At 43.0% G+C, this 15,219-nt stretch overlaps 1 protein-coding gene across 4 annotated transcripts in view; it reads right to left on the reverse strand.

Annotated features, from left to right (window-relative positions):
- Window positions 1-374: 374 nt before the first annotated feature.
- The window catches only part of ACSS1 (acyl-CoA synthetase short chain family member 1), a 61,418-nt gene continuing 46,573 nt past the window's right edge, over window positions 375-15,219 (reverse strand). For 2 of the 4 annotated variants that reach the window (XM_047068100.1, XM_047068099.1), the window contains 7 exons: window positions 14,578-14,670; window positions 13,309-13,421; window positions 12,798-12,924; window positions 11,923-12,050; window positions 11,744-11,807; window positions 9,287-9,405; window positions 375-2,044 (listed from right to left, as the gene is read on the reverse strand). In XM_047068100.1, coding sequence (XP_046924056.1) covers window positions 1,865-2,044; window positions 9,287-9,405; window positions 11,744-11,807; window positions 11,923-12,050; window positions 12,798-12,924; window positions 13,309-13,421; window positions 14,578-14,670 — 824 coding nt within the window. In that variant the 3' untranslated portion in view covers window positions 375-1,864. Of the gene's footprint in view, window positions 2,045-9,286; window positions 9,406-9,674; window positions 9,716-11,743; window positions 11,808-11,922; window positions 12,051-12,797; window positions 12,925-13,308; window positions 13,422-14,577; window positions 14,671-15,219 lie in introns of those variants that run through there. The other 2 variants (XM_047068097.1, XM_047068098.1) reach the window with 2 other exon arrangements.

Consider the following 15,219-nt stretch of genomic DNA (forward strand, 5'->3'; position numbering starts at 1 on the left):
TGTCCATGCTGTCCAATCTGGTAGCTATTTGCCACGTGGCTACTGAACATGTGAACTGTGGCTACTGCCACTGAGGAACTGAATATTTTATTTTATTCTGCTCTATTCTGTATATATTTTTTACTTATGCCTAAATAGCTATGTATAACTAGTGTATTGGATAGCACAGCAATCTAGACACAGATAGGTTTACCAAATAAGAGTGTAAGATAGGTAAGCTCTTAGTGTGTCTTTCCTCCCTGTAAAGGATTTCCTCCCCAATGGATTTTTTTTAAGTGTTCTCTTTTGAATGACTAGGCCCTTTCAGTTTTGTCCTTGGGATTATATTCAGCAATAACAATAGCATTATTTCATCAAAAACATCACAACAGAAGGAAGAGAATGAACAAAATAAACTTTATTTTAACCATCCTGGTCACTGTCCGAGTTTATACCCCAGCCATTTCATAAATAGCACCATAACTACAGTCTGCCAAGTCCACCACACGTGTGACAGGTCCAAGTGCATGGTTCTCTGTTGCTAAGCACTGCTTGTTACTTAGCAACAGAGAACAGACCATCACTCTGTTTCTGTGGGCCACAGCCAGTGGCCACCCTGTTGGTGTCACAGGCATACTTGCCTAATCAGAGAGAAGCCAGCACAACTATGACCCACAGTAGGTGTTCAGTACCCCAGACACCCCTTGAACACCTACACAGCTGCAAGGCCCATATAATGTGGGGTAAAGATAAGGACAACTTTTCCCTGTTCCCAAGGACCCAGCTCAGCAGGCTGCCTTCACCTGTGTTCCACGCCACTGGCCCTCTTGTGCTTGGCTAATAAACACTTTGCAAACCTAAAGGTTTATGTCATCTTGCTAATGTTCAGATGGCTTAAGGCATTCTTAAGAAAAAGAGAGAGACCTGATTCAGAGTTCTAAGTCTCATCCTTGGACCTCTGTGGTTCTTCCCACACCAACCACAGAATGAAGGATAGGCAGTTTTCAAGGATCCAGTCCTGGCCAAACAAGTCACCTGAGTTTTCATGGGCTTCCCCGAACATCCGTACATGTTTGGAGCATGCTGACCTTCTACCAAGAGGCATTTGAGGTGGAAAGGGGAATCTTTCCACATCACAGCTTGGAGAAACAGAATATATGAGTGGTTCTAGAACTAAAATTGGAGCACGTTCATACCATCACTTTTAGAAGTTAGATTTCCTTATACATAAGACAGGGTAAATAGAAATATACACCAAAACAAGGATGCTACAAGCTTGAAAAGTTCTCAAGATAGCTATATTTAGACAGAGGTACAAACATTTCAAATTCAGATTCCCAGAATGCCAACATTAAAAAGGCATCCTCTGACCCTCTCCACATTTCCCCATGAGCAAAGGCACAAAAGGATATTTTCATAACTCTAAATGTTACAAAGAATGTGTATAAGTAAATCTGCACACTACATGTGTATATCTGCGCATTCTTCCAAAATATAAAAGTATAAAAATAAAATTTCTGCCTTTTGTATCTAGTACATCTGGGGGAAAAAATATGATTGCTTCTGGTTCTCAGTCATCTGAGCAGGCACACCTCACCTTCCTGTGCTGTCTGGAGGTGACACAGAAATGGAGATGACATTGACTTTTCATCCCAGGAAACCAAATTCAGGACAAGGGAAACAAATGCTAAGCATATCTAATAGTATCTCTTCATGGGTCCTCAGCAGAAAGAAGGCAGGGCTTAGCACAGACTTCACATTTGGGCAGTGTGGATTACACTCTAGGAGAGGAATGCTTCTGGGAGAGTAGGAAATGAGCCAATCTGAGAGCTACATTCTGGAAGGACAGTTAGGGGCATGGGCACTGGGTCTCAGCCAAAGCCCATCACTGAGCAACAGTTTGTTTGTCTTTGTACTTCTGGTAGACCTTCCGGATTTCCATGATGACATGGGGGTCCTCCAAGGTGGTGGTATCTCCCAGATCCTGAGCTCTTCCTGTAATTATCTTCCTCAGGAGCCTCCGCATGACTTTTCCAGACCGAGTTTTTGGAAGACGCTTCACAACCTGGCAAGGAAAGGGTGTGGAATTCAAGTTCAGGTGGTGCCCATACTCCCAGCAGTGTCCAGCTGCACTGGGATAACAGCAAGGGATGACACCCTTGCTGGGGGCTCAGGAATGAATGACTGAGATGCCAGGCCTGCCCCAAAGATATGGAGACCTGTGGTCTCTGGTTATATCTTCACACCATCTGGACCTAAAGCTGAAATCAACCTGAAGGGCAGAATCAACCACACATCAGGGGTTTGCTGAAGCCTTCCTCCAGGTCAGGTCTGTCCATACCTGGGTCTGCCTCACTGCTGATACCTCTGTCTCCTGTTCACTACATTAATGAGGGCTCCCAGATAGCAACAGAACCAAGTATATGCCATGGCACCTCGTCTCCACCCACTGGCCTGGCCCAAAGTGGCTTTTTGCTGACATAAGTGGTAAGAGCTACCTCAGACAAAAATGTTGTCTTGCTTAGTATTTGAAAATTCAGCATTTTCAAACAGCCATGGCCCCTTTAATGTGAACAGCAACATGCTAAGAGCTATGTTTGGGGCTTATTTGGAACAGTGACCTATCTTTTGAAAGGGGAGTTCAGGTCTCCCTAAAACTCTGGTCACCAAACAGCTTGACTTCGTATGACACCAGGGGAAGCTAGGGCCATTCCCATCTCAGAGGACCTCCTCTGAACCAAGGAAGACTGTGGGGGGAAATGTTAACAAAGGAAGGAGTGGAAACCTAATAAGGCTAGCGAATGGGCCCCCTTCTTCCCCAGACCTGACTCTAACACAGACCCTCTCAGACAGGGTCTGGCAGTGTCTCCTGCACTGACACCAGGAGATATGTTCAGAATCTAACTGGGGCTGGGGAACACTGGTACTTTCCCCATGTTTCTCTATTTAAAATCTCTTATGAATAAGGCAGAGACTTAGACAAAATGCAACAATGGAGGAATTTATCCCAAATGCAAGAAAAAGGTAAGTCCATGGCCAGAGATCTAAGTGGAACATATATAAGTAACATGCCTTATAAGATATAAGTAACATGCCTGATGGAGAATGTAAAGCAACAATCCTAAGGATACTCACTGGGCTTGAGAAAAGAATAGAAAACATCAGTGAGACCCTGACCACAGAGATAACAGACTTAAAAAGGAATCAACCAGAGATGAAGAACTCAATACTCAAGATTGGAAACAGGCTTAATACAATGAACAGCAGACTGGAAGAGGCAGAGGAATGAATTGGTGACTTAGAAGACAAAATAATGGAAAATAATGAAGCTGAACAAAGGTGAGAAAGAATTATGAAACATAGCAATAGACTTAGGGAACTAAGTGTGACTCCATCAAATATAATAACATTAACATTTGTATTATAGGAGTCCCAGAAGAAGAGGAGAGAGAAAAGGGGGCAGACATTTTTTTTTTTTTTTGAAGAAATGAAAGCTGAAAACTTTCCTAATCTGGGGAAGGAAACAGACATTGAGATCAAGGAGGCACAGAGAACTCCCATCAAAATCAACAAAAGCAGGCCAACACCAAGACCTATTATAATTAAATTTGCAAAATATAGTGAGAAAAATCCTAAAAGCAGCAAGAAAGAAAGTCCTCAACTTGTAAGGGAAGACCCATAAAGCTAGCTACAGATCTGTCCACAGAAACTTGGCAGACCATGATATATTCAACATGCTTAATGGGAAAAATCTGTAGCCAACAACACTCCATCCAGCAAGGCTATCATTCAGAGCAGAAAGAGAGATAAAGAGTTTCCCAGACAGACAAAACCTAAAGAAGTTTGTGACCACTAAACCAGCCCTGCAAGAAATATTAAAAGGGGACTCTGAGTGGAAAAGAAGGACCAAAAGTGACAAAGACAAGAAAGGATCAGAGAAAATCTCCAGATACAATGACAAAACAAGTAATAAAATGGCAATAAGAATAAGTACATATCTATCAAAAATTACTTTGAGGGGTGCCTGGGTGGCTCAGTCGGTTGAGTGTCCAACTTCAGCTCAGGTCATGATCTCACAGTCAGAATTCGAGCCCCACGTTGGGCTCTGTGCTGATAGTGACAGCTCAGAGCCTGGAGCCTGCTTAGGATTCTGTGTCTCCCTCTCTCTCTGACCCTCCCCATTCATGCTCTGTCTCTCTCTGTCTCAAAAATAAATAAACATTTTTTAAAAATTAAAAAAATTTAAAAAATTACTTTGAATTTAAATAGACTAAACACTCCAATCAAAAGACATAGAGTGACAGAATGGATAAAAAAAAAAAAAGACCCACCTATATGCTGCTTACAAGAGACCCATTTTAGATATAAAGCCACCCTGCAGATTAAAAGTGAGGGGATGGAGAAATATTTACCATGCAAATGGATGTCAAAAGAAAGCCAGAGTAGCAATTCATATTTTGGACAAAACAGATTTTAAAACAAAGACTATAACAAGAGACAAGGATACTATATAATCATAAAGGGGATAATCCAACAAGAAGATATAATAATTGTAAGTATTTATTCTCCCAATATTGGGAGCACCCCAATATATAAGACAATAACAAAAATAAAGGAACTAATTAATAATAATACAATAATAATAGGGGACTTTAACACCCCACTTACATCAATGGACAGATCACCTAAACAGAAAATCAACAAGGAAACAATAGCTTTGAATGACACACTGGACCAGATGGACTTAACAGATATATTTAGAACATATCATCCTAAAGCAGCAGAATACACATTCTTTTTGAGTGCACATTGGACATTCTCCAGAATAGATCACATATTAAGTCATAAAACAGGTCTCAGCAAGTACAAATACACTAAGATCATACCATGCATGTTTTCTGATCACAACACTATGAAACTAGAGGTCAACCACAAGAAAAAAAAATGGAAAGACAACAAATACATGGAGATTAAACAACATGCTACTAAAGAATGAACTGGTCAACCAGGAAATCAAAGAAGAAATAAAAAAATATATGGAAGCAAATGAAGATGAAAACATGTTGGTCTAAAACTTTTGTGATGCAGCAAAAGTGGTTCTAAGAGGGAAGTATGTAGCAATACAGGTCTACCTCAAGAAGCAAGAAAAATCTCAAATAAACAACCTAACCTTACACTCAAAGGACCTAGAAAAAGAACAATAAATGAAGCCTAAAGCCAGCATAAGAAGGGAAATAAGATTAGAGAAAAGATAAATGGTATAGAAACTAAAACAAAATAAATAATAAAACAGGTTCATGAAACCAGGAGCTGACTCTTTGAAAGAATTAACAAAATTGATAAACCCCTGGCCAAACTTATCAAAAAGAAAAGAGAAAGGACCCAAATAAATAAAATCACAAATGAGAGAGGAAAGATAACAACCAACACCACAGAAATACAAATAGTACTATAAGAGAACATGAAAAATTATATGTCAAAAATCTGGATAATCTGGAAAAAAATGCATAAATTCTTAGAAACATAAAAACTACCAAAACTGAAACAAGAAGAAATAGAAAACTTGAACAGACCAATAACCATCAAAGAAAATAAATCAGTAATCAAAAACTCCCAACAAACAAAAAGTCCAGTGCCAGATGACTTCACAGATGAATTCTACTAAACATTTAAGGAAGACTTAATACCTATTCTTCTCAAACCATTCCAAAAAATAAAAAAGGAAAGAAAACTTCCAAATTCATTCTATGAGGCCAGCATTATCCTCTTACCAAAACCAGATAAAGATTCCACTAAAAAAGAGAACTACAGGCCAATATCCCTAATGAACATGGATGCAAAAATTCTCAATAAAATCCTAGTAAATTGAATCCAACAATACATTAAAAGAAATATTCACCATGATCAAGTGGGATATATTCCTGGGCTGCAAGGGTGATTCAATACTTACAAATCAATCAATGTGATACACCATATTAATAAAAGAAAAGATAAAAACCATATGATCATTTCAATAGATCCAGAAAAAAACATCTGACAAAATACAGCATCTATTCGTGATAAAAAAACCATCAACAAAATAGGTTGAGAGGGAACATACATCAACATAATAAAGGTCATATATGAAAAGCTAACATCATCCTCAAAGAGGAAAAACTCTCAATTTTTCCTCTATGGTCAAGAACATGTCCACTCTCACTGCAGTTAATTAACATAGTACTGGAAATCCTAGCCACAGCAAGTAGACACCAAAAAGAAATAAAAGGCATCTAAATCAGCAAGGAAAAAAGTAAAATGTTCACTATTTACAGACAACATGATACTCTATATAGAAAACCTGAAATACTCCACCAAAACATTGCTAGAACTGATACACAAATTCAGTAAAGTCATGGGACACAAAATCAACATACAGAAATCTGTTACATTTCTTTTTTTTTAAAGTTTTTATGTATTTATTTTGAGAGAGAGAGAAAGAGCACCAGGGAGGGACAGAAAGGAGGGAGAGAGAATTCCAAGCAGTCTCTGCACTGTCAGCGTGAAGCCCAACATGGGGCTCAAACCCATGAACTGTGAGATCATGATCTGAACTGAAATCAAGAGTTGGACGCTTAAACAACTGAGCCACCCAGGTGCCCCTGTTAAATTTCTTTAATAATGAAGCAGCAGAAAGGGAAACTAAGGAATCAATCCCATTTACAATTGCACCCAAAACCATAAGATACAGAGGAATAATCCTGACCAAAAAGGTGAAAAACCTGTACTCTGAAAACTATAAAACACTGATGAAAGAAACTGAAGATGACATCAAGAAATAGACATTCCATGCTCATGAGTTGGAAGAACAAATACTGTTGAAATGTCTATACTACCCAAAGCAATCTGCACATTTAATGCATTCCCTATCAAAATACCAACAGCATTTTTTCACAAGAACTAGAACAAACAATCCGAAAATTTGTATGGAACCACAAAAGGCCCTGAAGAGCCAAAGCAACCTTGAAAAAGCAAAGCTAGAGGCATCACAGTTCCAGACTTAAGGAACATTACAAGGCTGTAGTAATCAAAACAGTATGGTACAGGGGCGCCTGGGTGGCGCAGTCGGTTAAGCGTCCGACTTCAGCCAGGTCACGATCTCGCGGTCCGTGAGTTCGAGCCCCGCGTCGGGCTCTGGGCTGATGGCTCAGAGCCTGGAGCCTGTTTCCCATTCTGTGTCTCCCTCTCTCTCTGCCCCTCCCCCGTTCATGCTCTGTCTCTCTCTGTCCCAAAAATAAATAAACGTTGAAAAAAAAAAAAAAAACAGTATGGTACTAACACAAAAATAGACACACAGATCAATGGGACAGAACAGAAAACCCAGAATGAACCCACAACTACATAGTCAATTAACCATCAACAAAGCAGGAAAAAATATCCAATGGGAAAAAGACAGTCTCTTCAACAAATGGTGTTAGGAAAACTGGAAAGTTACTTGCAAAGGAATGAAACTAGACCATTTTCTTACACCAAACACAAAAATAAATTCAAAATGTATTAAAGGCCTAAATGTGAGACCTGAAATCATCAAAATCCTAGAGGAGAACACAGACAGTAACCTCTTTGGCATCAGCCATAGCAACTTCTTTCTAGATCTGTCTCCTGAGGCAAGGGAAACAAAAACAAGAATAAACTATTGGGACTTCATCAAAATAAAAAGTTTCTGCACAGCAAGGAAACAATCAACAAAACTAAAAGGCAACCTATGGAATGGGAGAAGATATTTGCAGATGACATATCTGATAAAGAGTTAATATCAAATATGTATAAAGAAGTTTTATAACTCAACACCCAAAAAAACAATCTAATTAAAAATGGGGAGAAGACATCAATAGACATTTTTGCAAAAAAGACATCCAGATGGCCAACAAACCCATGAAAACATCCTCAACATCACTCATCATCATCAGGCAAGTACAAATCAAAACTTCAATGAGACATCACCTCACACCTGTCAGAATGGCTAAAATCAACAACACAGGAAACAGTATGTCATGGTGATGATGTGGAGAAAGGAGAGCCCTCTTGCACTGTTGGTGGGAATATAAATTGGTGCAGCCACTGCGAAAAACAGTATGGAGGTTCTTCAAAAAGTTAATAATAGAGCTACCCTATGATCCAGCAATTGCACTACTAGGTATTTACCCAAGGAATCCAAAAATACTAATTCAAGGGGATGCATGCACCTGATATTTATAGCATTATCTACAATAGCCAAATTATGGAAACAGCCCAAGTATCCATCAACTGATGAATGGATAAAGAAGACGTGGTATGGGGCGCCTGGGTGGCGCAGTCGGTTAAGCGTCCGACTTCAGCCAGGTCACGATCTCGTGGTCCGTGAGTTCGGGCCCCGCGTCAGGCTCTGGGCTGATGGCTCAGAGCCTGGAGCCTGTTTCCGATTCTGTGTCTCCCTCTCTCTCTGCCCCTCCCCCGTTCATGCGCTGTCTCTCTCTGTCCCAAAAATAAATAAACGTTAAAAAAAAATTTATAAAAAAAAAAAAAAAGAAGACGTGGTGTGTGTGTGTGGGTGTGTGTGTGTGTATGTACATATATATATATATATAGTATATATAGTAGAGTGTGTGTGTGTGTGTATATATATGTGTGTATATATATAGTAGAGAATATTATCTAAGCAAAATTAAGTCAGTCAGAGAAAGACAAATACCATTATGATTGCACTCATGTGTAATTTAAGAAAAAAAACAGAGATAAGGGGAAAAAAGAGAGATGGGCAAACCAAGAAACAGACTCTTAACTACAGAGGGGAGGTGGGCAGGGGGATGGGTGAAATATGTGGTGGGGATTAAGGAGTGCACTCGTTGTGATGAACACAGAGTAATATATGGAATGGTTGAATCACTATATTGTACATCTAAAACTAATTATCACTCTGTATTGTTAATTAACTGGAATTTAAATTAAAACTTTAAAAAAAAATAACTAAAATCTCTAATTTTCTTCACCACTCAGACCTGCTCCTATAAATAGCTTCCAAAGGCCAAAGTAAGAGAATGCCTAATCCTGCCCAGCACTGTACCCTGAACAGGTGAATTGTGTAAAGGTTTGCTGCGAGGTATTCTGACCTTCCCCTCTCTATGAGGATACAGCAACTCACCATCCCCACCTACCTCCCTGGAAACCAAACAGCTAATGTCCACTTTGCTGCTGATGAAAGGGATCACTTGTTGTTTGTTAATTGTGGGAAGCAGAGAAGGAGGCTTACAACCAGTAGTGCCATCACACCTGAAGGGCAGGTGCCACTCACCAGAATCTGATCAGGCACCGCATACTTGGCAATCTTGTTGGCCACTGCTGACCTGACCTCCTTCACCACCAAATCTGGGTCACCTGCATTGTCCTTCAACACAATAAAGGCAAATGCAGCTGGAAGGAAGCAAAGATTTGGGGTGTATTAGACCACAAACCATCTCCTGAGGCAGAGCATTGTATATAGTCACTATAAATCCTAAAGATCTTAAAATCATACACTGGTGACCTTGTAGCAGCTGCTTTGTTTCATTGTAGCCCTGAAGATGTGTTTCCATTTCATCCAAAGCAGAAGCAATTCTCACAGCTCCTTTGAACATCCCAGTGAAGCCAACACGTAGTTGAGAGCTCTCTGGGGCTCTGGTGTTGATTGGCTGGGGGTGTGACCTTGGAGGCATAACTTAACCCCCTCCCACTGTCCTTGCACCTGTGAAGTAGACCATAATGTGGGCTGACAGGAGAATACTATCCACTCCTGTGAGATGGTACATGGGAACACAGCACATGGCACTAATCTTGTGGGTACATGTATAGCACGGTGGGAACTAGCCACAGTAGCTATTAAAATGTAAATGAAGTTAAGGTTAAGATGTAGTTTCTTGGTCGCATGATCCGCTTATAGCTATGGCTACTCTCCTGGACAGCACAGATGAAAAGCAAGCTCCATCTTGGCAGGAAGTTCTGTTGGGCAATGCTGACTAACCAATATTTTAACATAAACACTAATTTTTGTCTGTCAGTATCCTGCCAGGTTCCAATTAACAGTGGTTCCCACAGGTCTCTACATTTCTTGTGAATCCACCTGGGATAATCTTGCATATGTGGTACCCAGGGATCCAATTCTATTGTTTCTCTACATGAGCAATCCCACAACCAGTGAGGTCAGTCTCTTTCCCCATGGATCTGCAATGCCCTGTCATACATGGAGTTCCTATATATGTGTAGCCTGTGTATACCTGCACCATTCCACCCATCTTAATTCTCCCCATGGCACATGCCATGGCACAACCTACTTGTAGCTTCTTCATTGATTGTGTTTATTGCATATTGTCCATCTCTCCCCTCTACTCCCTGACCCTCCAGCATGAAAGCTCAATGAAGCAGGGACTTATGTCCCTTGCCAGGTCTGGGTCCTAATCAGACAAGACCCAGGGCCTCCCCTCGATTAGATCAAGTGCACAGGGAGTAGGGACAAACAGGTACCCAACAGCTTTTGCTGTTGTGTATTACAAATAGATGGCTGCTCAAATTTGTTAGAAATCAGAAAAATGTATATCACCATACCCATGATACACACGTCTTCCCCAGTACTAAAGTCCTGGTGATCCCAAAGTTATTTGTGTGCATCTGCTGATGGGATTATGAGGTGGCCCAAGGCCTCTGAGTGTCACAGGCAAGGATGTGTTCCCATCTCCATCCCTCTCCTATCCCTGCCCCCTCTCCAGTGCTTCCCAGTCTCCTGCTAAGGAAGGGCGGGGGAGGGGGGGGCAACCTCATGAACACATGCTTCTCACGGCAACTGAAAATGCTGTTTTTAAAGGAACTTCAATAAATGTTAAATTTTACAATGAGTTGATTTAGATAAGGTGTTTGCGTAAATAATGGAATAGTGGCACATAAACATGGCAGGAAGGCAGGTAACAATGGGACATGCGACAGAGGCTGTCCCTGACAGCAAGAGGGAGAGTGTCCAATCCCAGGCTGCTTGGCCAGGCAGTGGAGGATGGTTTGCCCAACAGGGCAGTGTAGGGTCAAAAGTGTCCAGCTAATGCCAACCCAAGTGAGTGTGGCCACTGTGTACCAAGCACTATGATACTCAAGTGATCCTGCCACTTCCCACACCCACCTGCTTAGAATTTGGCAGACTTTGGAACAATGTGTGTCTTCAGTAAGACCACACTGACCATCATTTAGCACTCCCCTGGCATGTCACTTGCATGGGAACCACAGGTCAAATTCCTCCAGAACAAGTCCCAGAGCAGCAGAAGAGTCCACTCCAGGGCACACTCCTGTCTGCCAGCTCCTATGTGGCTGCAGAGCTGGCACCAGGCGCTGTAACCCAGCATGTGCAAGGAGACGCTCTGAGCACGATAGGACATTTCATGTGAACCGTCGGCAACTGGGCCACCACAGCCACACAGACAGAGGATGAAACTCCCAAGCTCAGTAGAGGCCAAATAGACTCCCAAGCTCAGTAGAGGCCATATTTGGTCCTGGCTGTTTGTGGATGTGTGTCCTCAAAGGACGGCAGAATTAGGACATTTCAGAAATCTGACCCTCACCTAACATGCATGCCATCAAGTCTATTCACCCAAAATCCACGTAAGACAGAAGGAAGCAACAGCTTGACCTATAAAAATCCCCTGCCACCCACCTTCCAGATTCTGCTCCTTTTACAAAGTGCCCACAATGGGCGTAAGACCAGGAATGAGGAGCTCCTTTTGTGGGCACTCACCTTCTCCTTTGATGTCATGGGGGTAGCCAATGACAGCAGTCTCTGCCACAGCGGGATGGCTAGCCTGTGCAGAACACAACAAGACAAAACATGCAAGAGGTGAACCGCCTGAGTCAGCACGCAAGTAAATCTGAGGCCTCAAAGAGGCATCCTACCCAAGGAGGCTGGGCCATTCTCACCATCGAGTCCTCGATCTCAGCAGTCCCCAGCCTGTGGCCGCTGATGTTGATGACGTCATCCATCCGCCCTGTGATCTGGTAGTAGCCGCCCTCGGTCCGGTAAGCCCCATCTCCAGTGAAGTAGTAGCCTGCACCACAATGGGAGAATTCAGCACCAATACCTCTGAACCAGGACCCAGCAGGGCTCCCGTCCCTCCAGGAAGGATACAGTAGTACCCACACCCCAACTCTCTCTATGGAAGAAAGCCCTGAAGCCCCAGCTCTGCTAACCTCCTGCCTGTTTGTACCCCTGGCAACCCCTTGTGGAGACACTTCTCTAGATAGTGCCATCTGGCTATGTGCTAGAGAGAGGGCAGTGGCTCTGAGTCAGCAGAATTCTGACCATGTCATAACCGCAAACGTTGGGGAGCAGAAGATGTACAAGGAGCCCACCCAAGCATCCCCAAAAGTGAGTCTCTTTCACAAGCTTGAGACTGAAGATGATGGGTTCCCACAGGCACACTGTGTATATAATCTTCCAACCCAACAACACAAAGCAAAACAGGAAAAAAACAAAAAGTAAACCGGAAGAAAACTCACAGCCATCATGACAGTTTTCCAAAGTTGTTTCTTCATCCTTCTCTCTTAGTAGCCTAAGGCATGCACACCACAGGCCAGGCACTTTGGGCTCTGCATGCAGCCCCACTTAACCCCCAAGAATTCTTACCAGTCCAGAGACCAGGGGACTTAGGGAGGTGAAGTGGATGGGGGGAGGATTCCAACTCCAAAGTATCACTGCTCTACACTCAGTCATCATTTCCTTAAAAATGTTTTCTGAGCTTATGATTCCCAGTGTGTGCAAAAATGCATGACATGATCCACTTTAGCCAGCTCACCTGGGTAAGGCTTGAAGTAGGCCTCCATGAATCTCTGGTGGTCTCCATAGATGGTCCTGGCCATGCCCGGCCAGGCCTGGGACAGGCACAGAGCCCCAGAGACATCACCGCCCTCCACAACGTTTCCCTACAGACCCAGAGACACACATGTGAGAGAACTGGCAGATTCTGCTTCAGAAGCAAAAAACTAACATTCTTCTGAAAAATGATAGAGGGAAGTGCCAGAAAAATGCATGAAAACAGAAACATGAAAAATGACAAGGAGGCCCCAAGAGGAACTGCCTTTCTCCTCCGTAAGGAAGCAGCATGGAGAGGGTTTCCCAGAAAACCTAGGGCTCACCCCATGTGGCAGTTTCAACTGTGTCCTTGAATGCTTGCCCTCCACCACCTAAAAGAGCCTGGCACACGTGACGTGGGACAGCGAGCAGAGGAGGCCATGAAGGCAGACAGGAGTGTCAGGAGCTTGGCAGGGCACCCGTGAAGGAAGGAGATGCCTCTGCAAGGCCCTTACCTTCTCATCCATGAGAATTGGGACAATGCCATAAAAGGGTCTCATAGCCATGCCAGGGAGGATTTCTGCTCCTTCTTCCGAGGGGCGTGGGGCGATGCAGATGCCACCCGTTTCTGCAGGGAGAATGGGGAAGAAATGCAGGATGGGCCTAGCAGCTAGTGGAATGTTTATCGAGACACTGCCATGAAAGTGTCCATTGCAGACACACAAGTGCTCTCCCAGGGTGGGAGATGGGTGCTTGCCCCTGTCTGCTCAAGGAAATGACACAGTGATCCCAGTGACACAAAGACCTCTTTCTGAGGCAAGCCCAGACTTTGGTTCTGGTCCTCTCATCTGCAGAAACGAGATGGGGACCCAAGGAGGAGAGGTCAGTCCAGCTATGGCTCTCCACAGGGATAGGGGCTTCCTCCCTTCATCCATGGCTCTGTGGGAAGGGGAAGAACCCACCTACTTGCACAGGAAGATGGAGGAAAAGAACTGCTTCTGGGCCAGTGCCCCATCCCCCACACCAAACAATGAAAAGTGATGCTCACAATTCTGTTCTCACATCTCTGGCACTTCCCTCTATCAGCCTGCATGGAAATGCCTCACAAGACTCAGCTGTAGGGAGTCTCTGTCCTGAGCCTTCCTAAATGGAGGAGAACAGAGCTATTTGCAATACCTCACATTCTGGCTTCTTGGAGAATGAGACCACAGTTCGCTACATTTATTACATCAGTGGTGATCTCTTACTCCGAACAATACTCCAGAGCAGAGAGGACAAAGAAAAACAAAATGACACAGAAAAAAATGTGTTTCCCACTAAAATCTAAATTTAGACCCTGGTCCCTTACAGCAGGGTCCATCTGCATCAGATGTATTTGTGTTGGACACATGAACCCTACAGGGAAAATGAACATTTAGCTAAGCACCTACTACCTGTCAGCAGTAGGCAACGTGCAGCACTTCTATCATCTCTTTCCATCCTCACTGGGGCCTGTAGTGGAGTGCCCCCATTTCACCAATGAGGAACCCAAGGCCCAGAGAAGTCATTACACATCTTACAGCTGCAAAAGGGCAGCCACACACTGTCTCTCACTCTAGACATCAGATTTTTCAACCACCACATATGCTGAGGGGCTGAAGCATTAGTGGTGTTGGATGGCATTCACAGAGCCTCACTCACACTTGACCCTCCAAGACTCAGGCTCAGCCACATGTTCTCATATGCTGTCACATGCAGTGAGTGAGCCCTGCATCAGGTCCCCTTCTCCTCAGGGGCATTCTCACCTGTTTGCCACCAGGTGTCCACCAGCGTGCATCTGCAGTCCCCCACCACCTTGTGGAGCCACTCCCAGGCCTCATAGTTGATTGGTTCTCCCACTGAAACCACACACAAAAGGAAAAAAACGATATAATACACCTCAACAAAACTGAAAATAAAAAGGATAGGTTTTTATAGGGGAAACTGTTCTATAATTTTTCTGAAGGACATAAAGGAAAATTTGAAAAAGCAGTGAGATTCAGCATATTTATGGCCATCAAAAAAATACAAATTACAACAAGATATTTTAGCCATCATGTAAAAAATTTTTAAGTTGGATAAAATGTGGGGGAACCAATAGCACATACACTATAGGAGTGTAATTTGGTATGGAACTGGGGAACAACTTGGGTGGTTCTCTTAATATTTAAAAGTGGAGGGGCACCTGGGTGGCTCAGTCGGTTAACTGACTGACTTTGGCTTAGGTCATGGTCTTGTCATTCGTGAGTTCGAGCCCCACATCAGGCTTTCTGCTGTCAGCGCGGAGACTGCTTTGGATCTTCTGTCCCTCTCTGTCTCTGCCCCTCCCCCACTAGCATGAGTGCACGCACTCTCTCACTCTCTCAAAAATAAATAATAAACATATTTTTAAAAATTGAAAAAATAAA

Source organism: Lynx rufus, unplaced genomic scaffold (assembly GCF_022079265.1).
Source record: "Lynx rufus isolate CCGP_SWC_20201006 ecotype Redwood Valley unplaced genomic scaffold, mLynRuf1.p SCAF_8, whole genome shotgun sequence".
Lineage (NCBI taxonomy): Eukaryota > Metazoa > Chordata > Mammalia > Carnivora > Felidae > Lynx > Lynx rufus.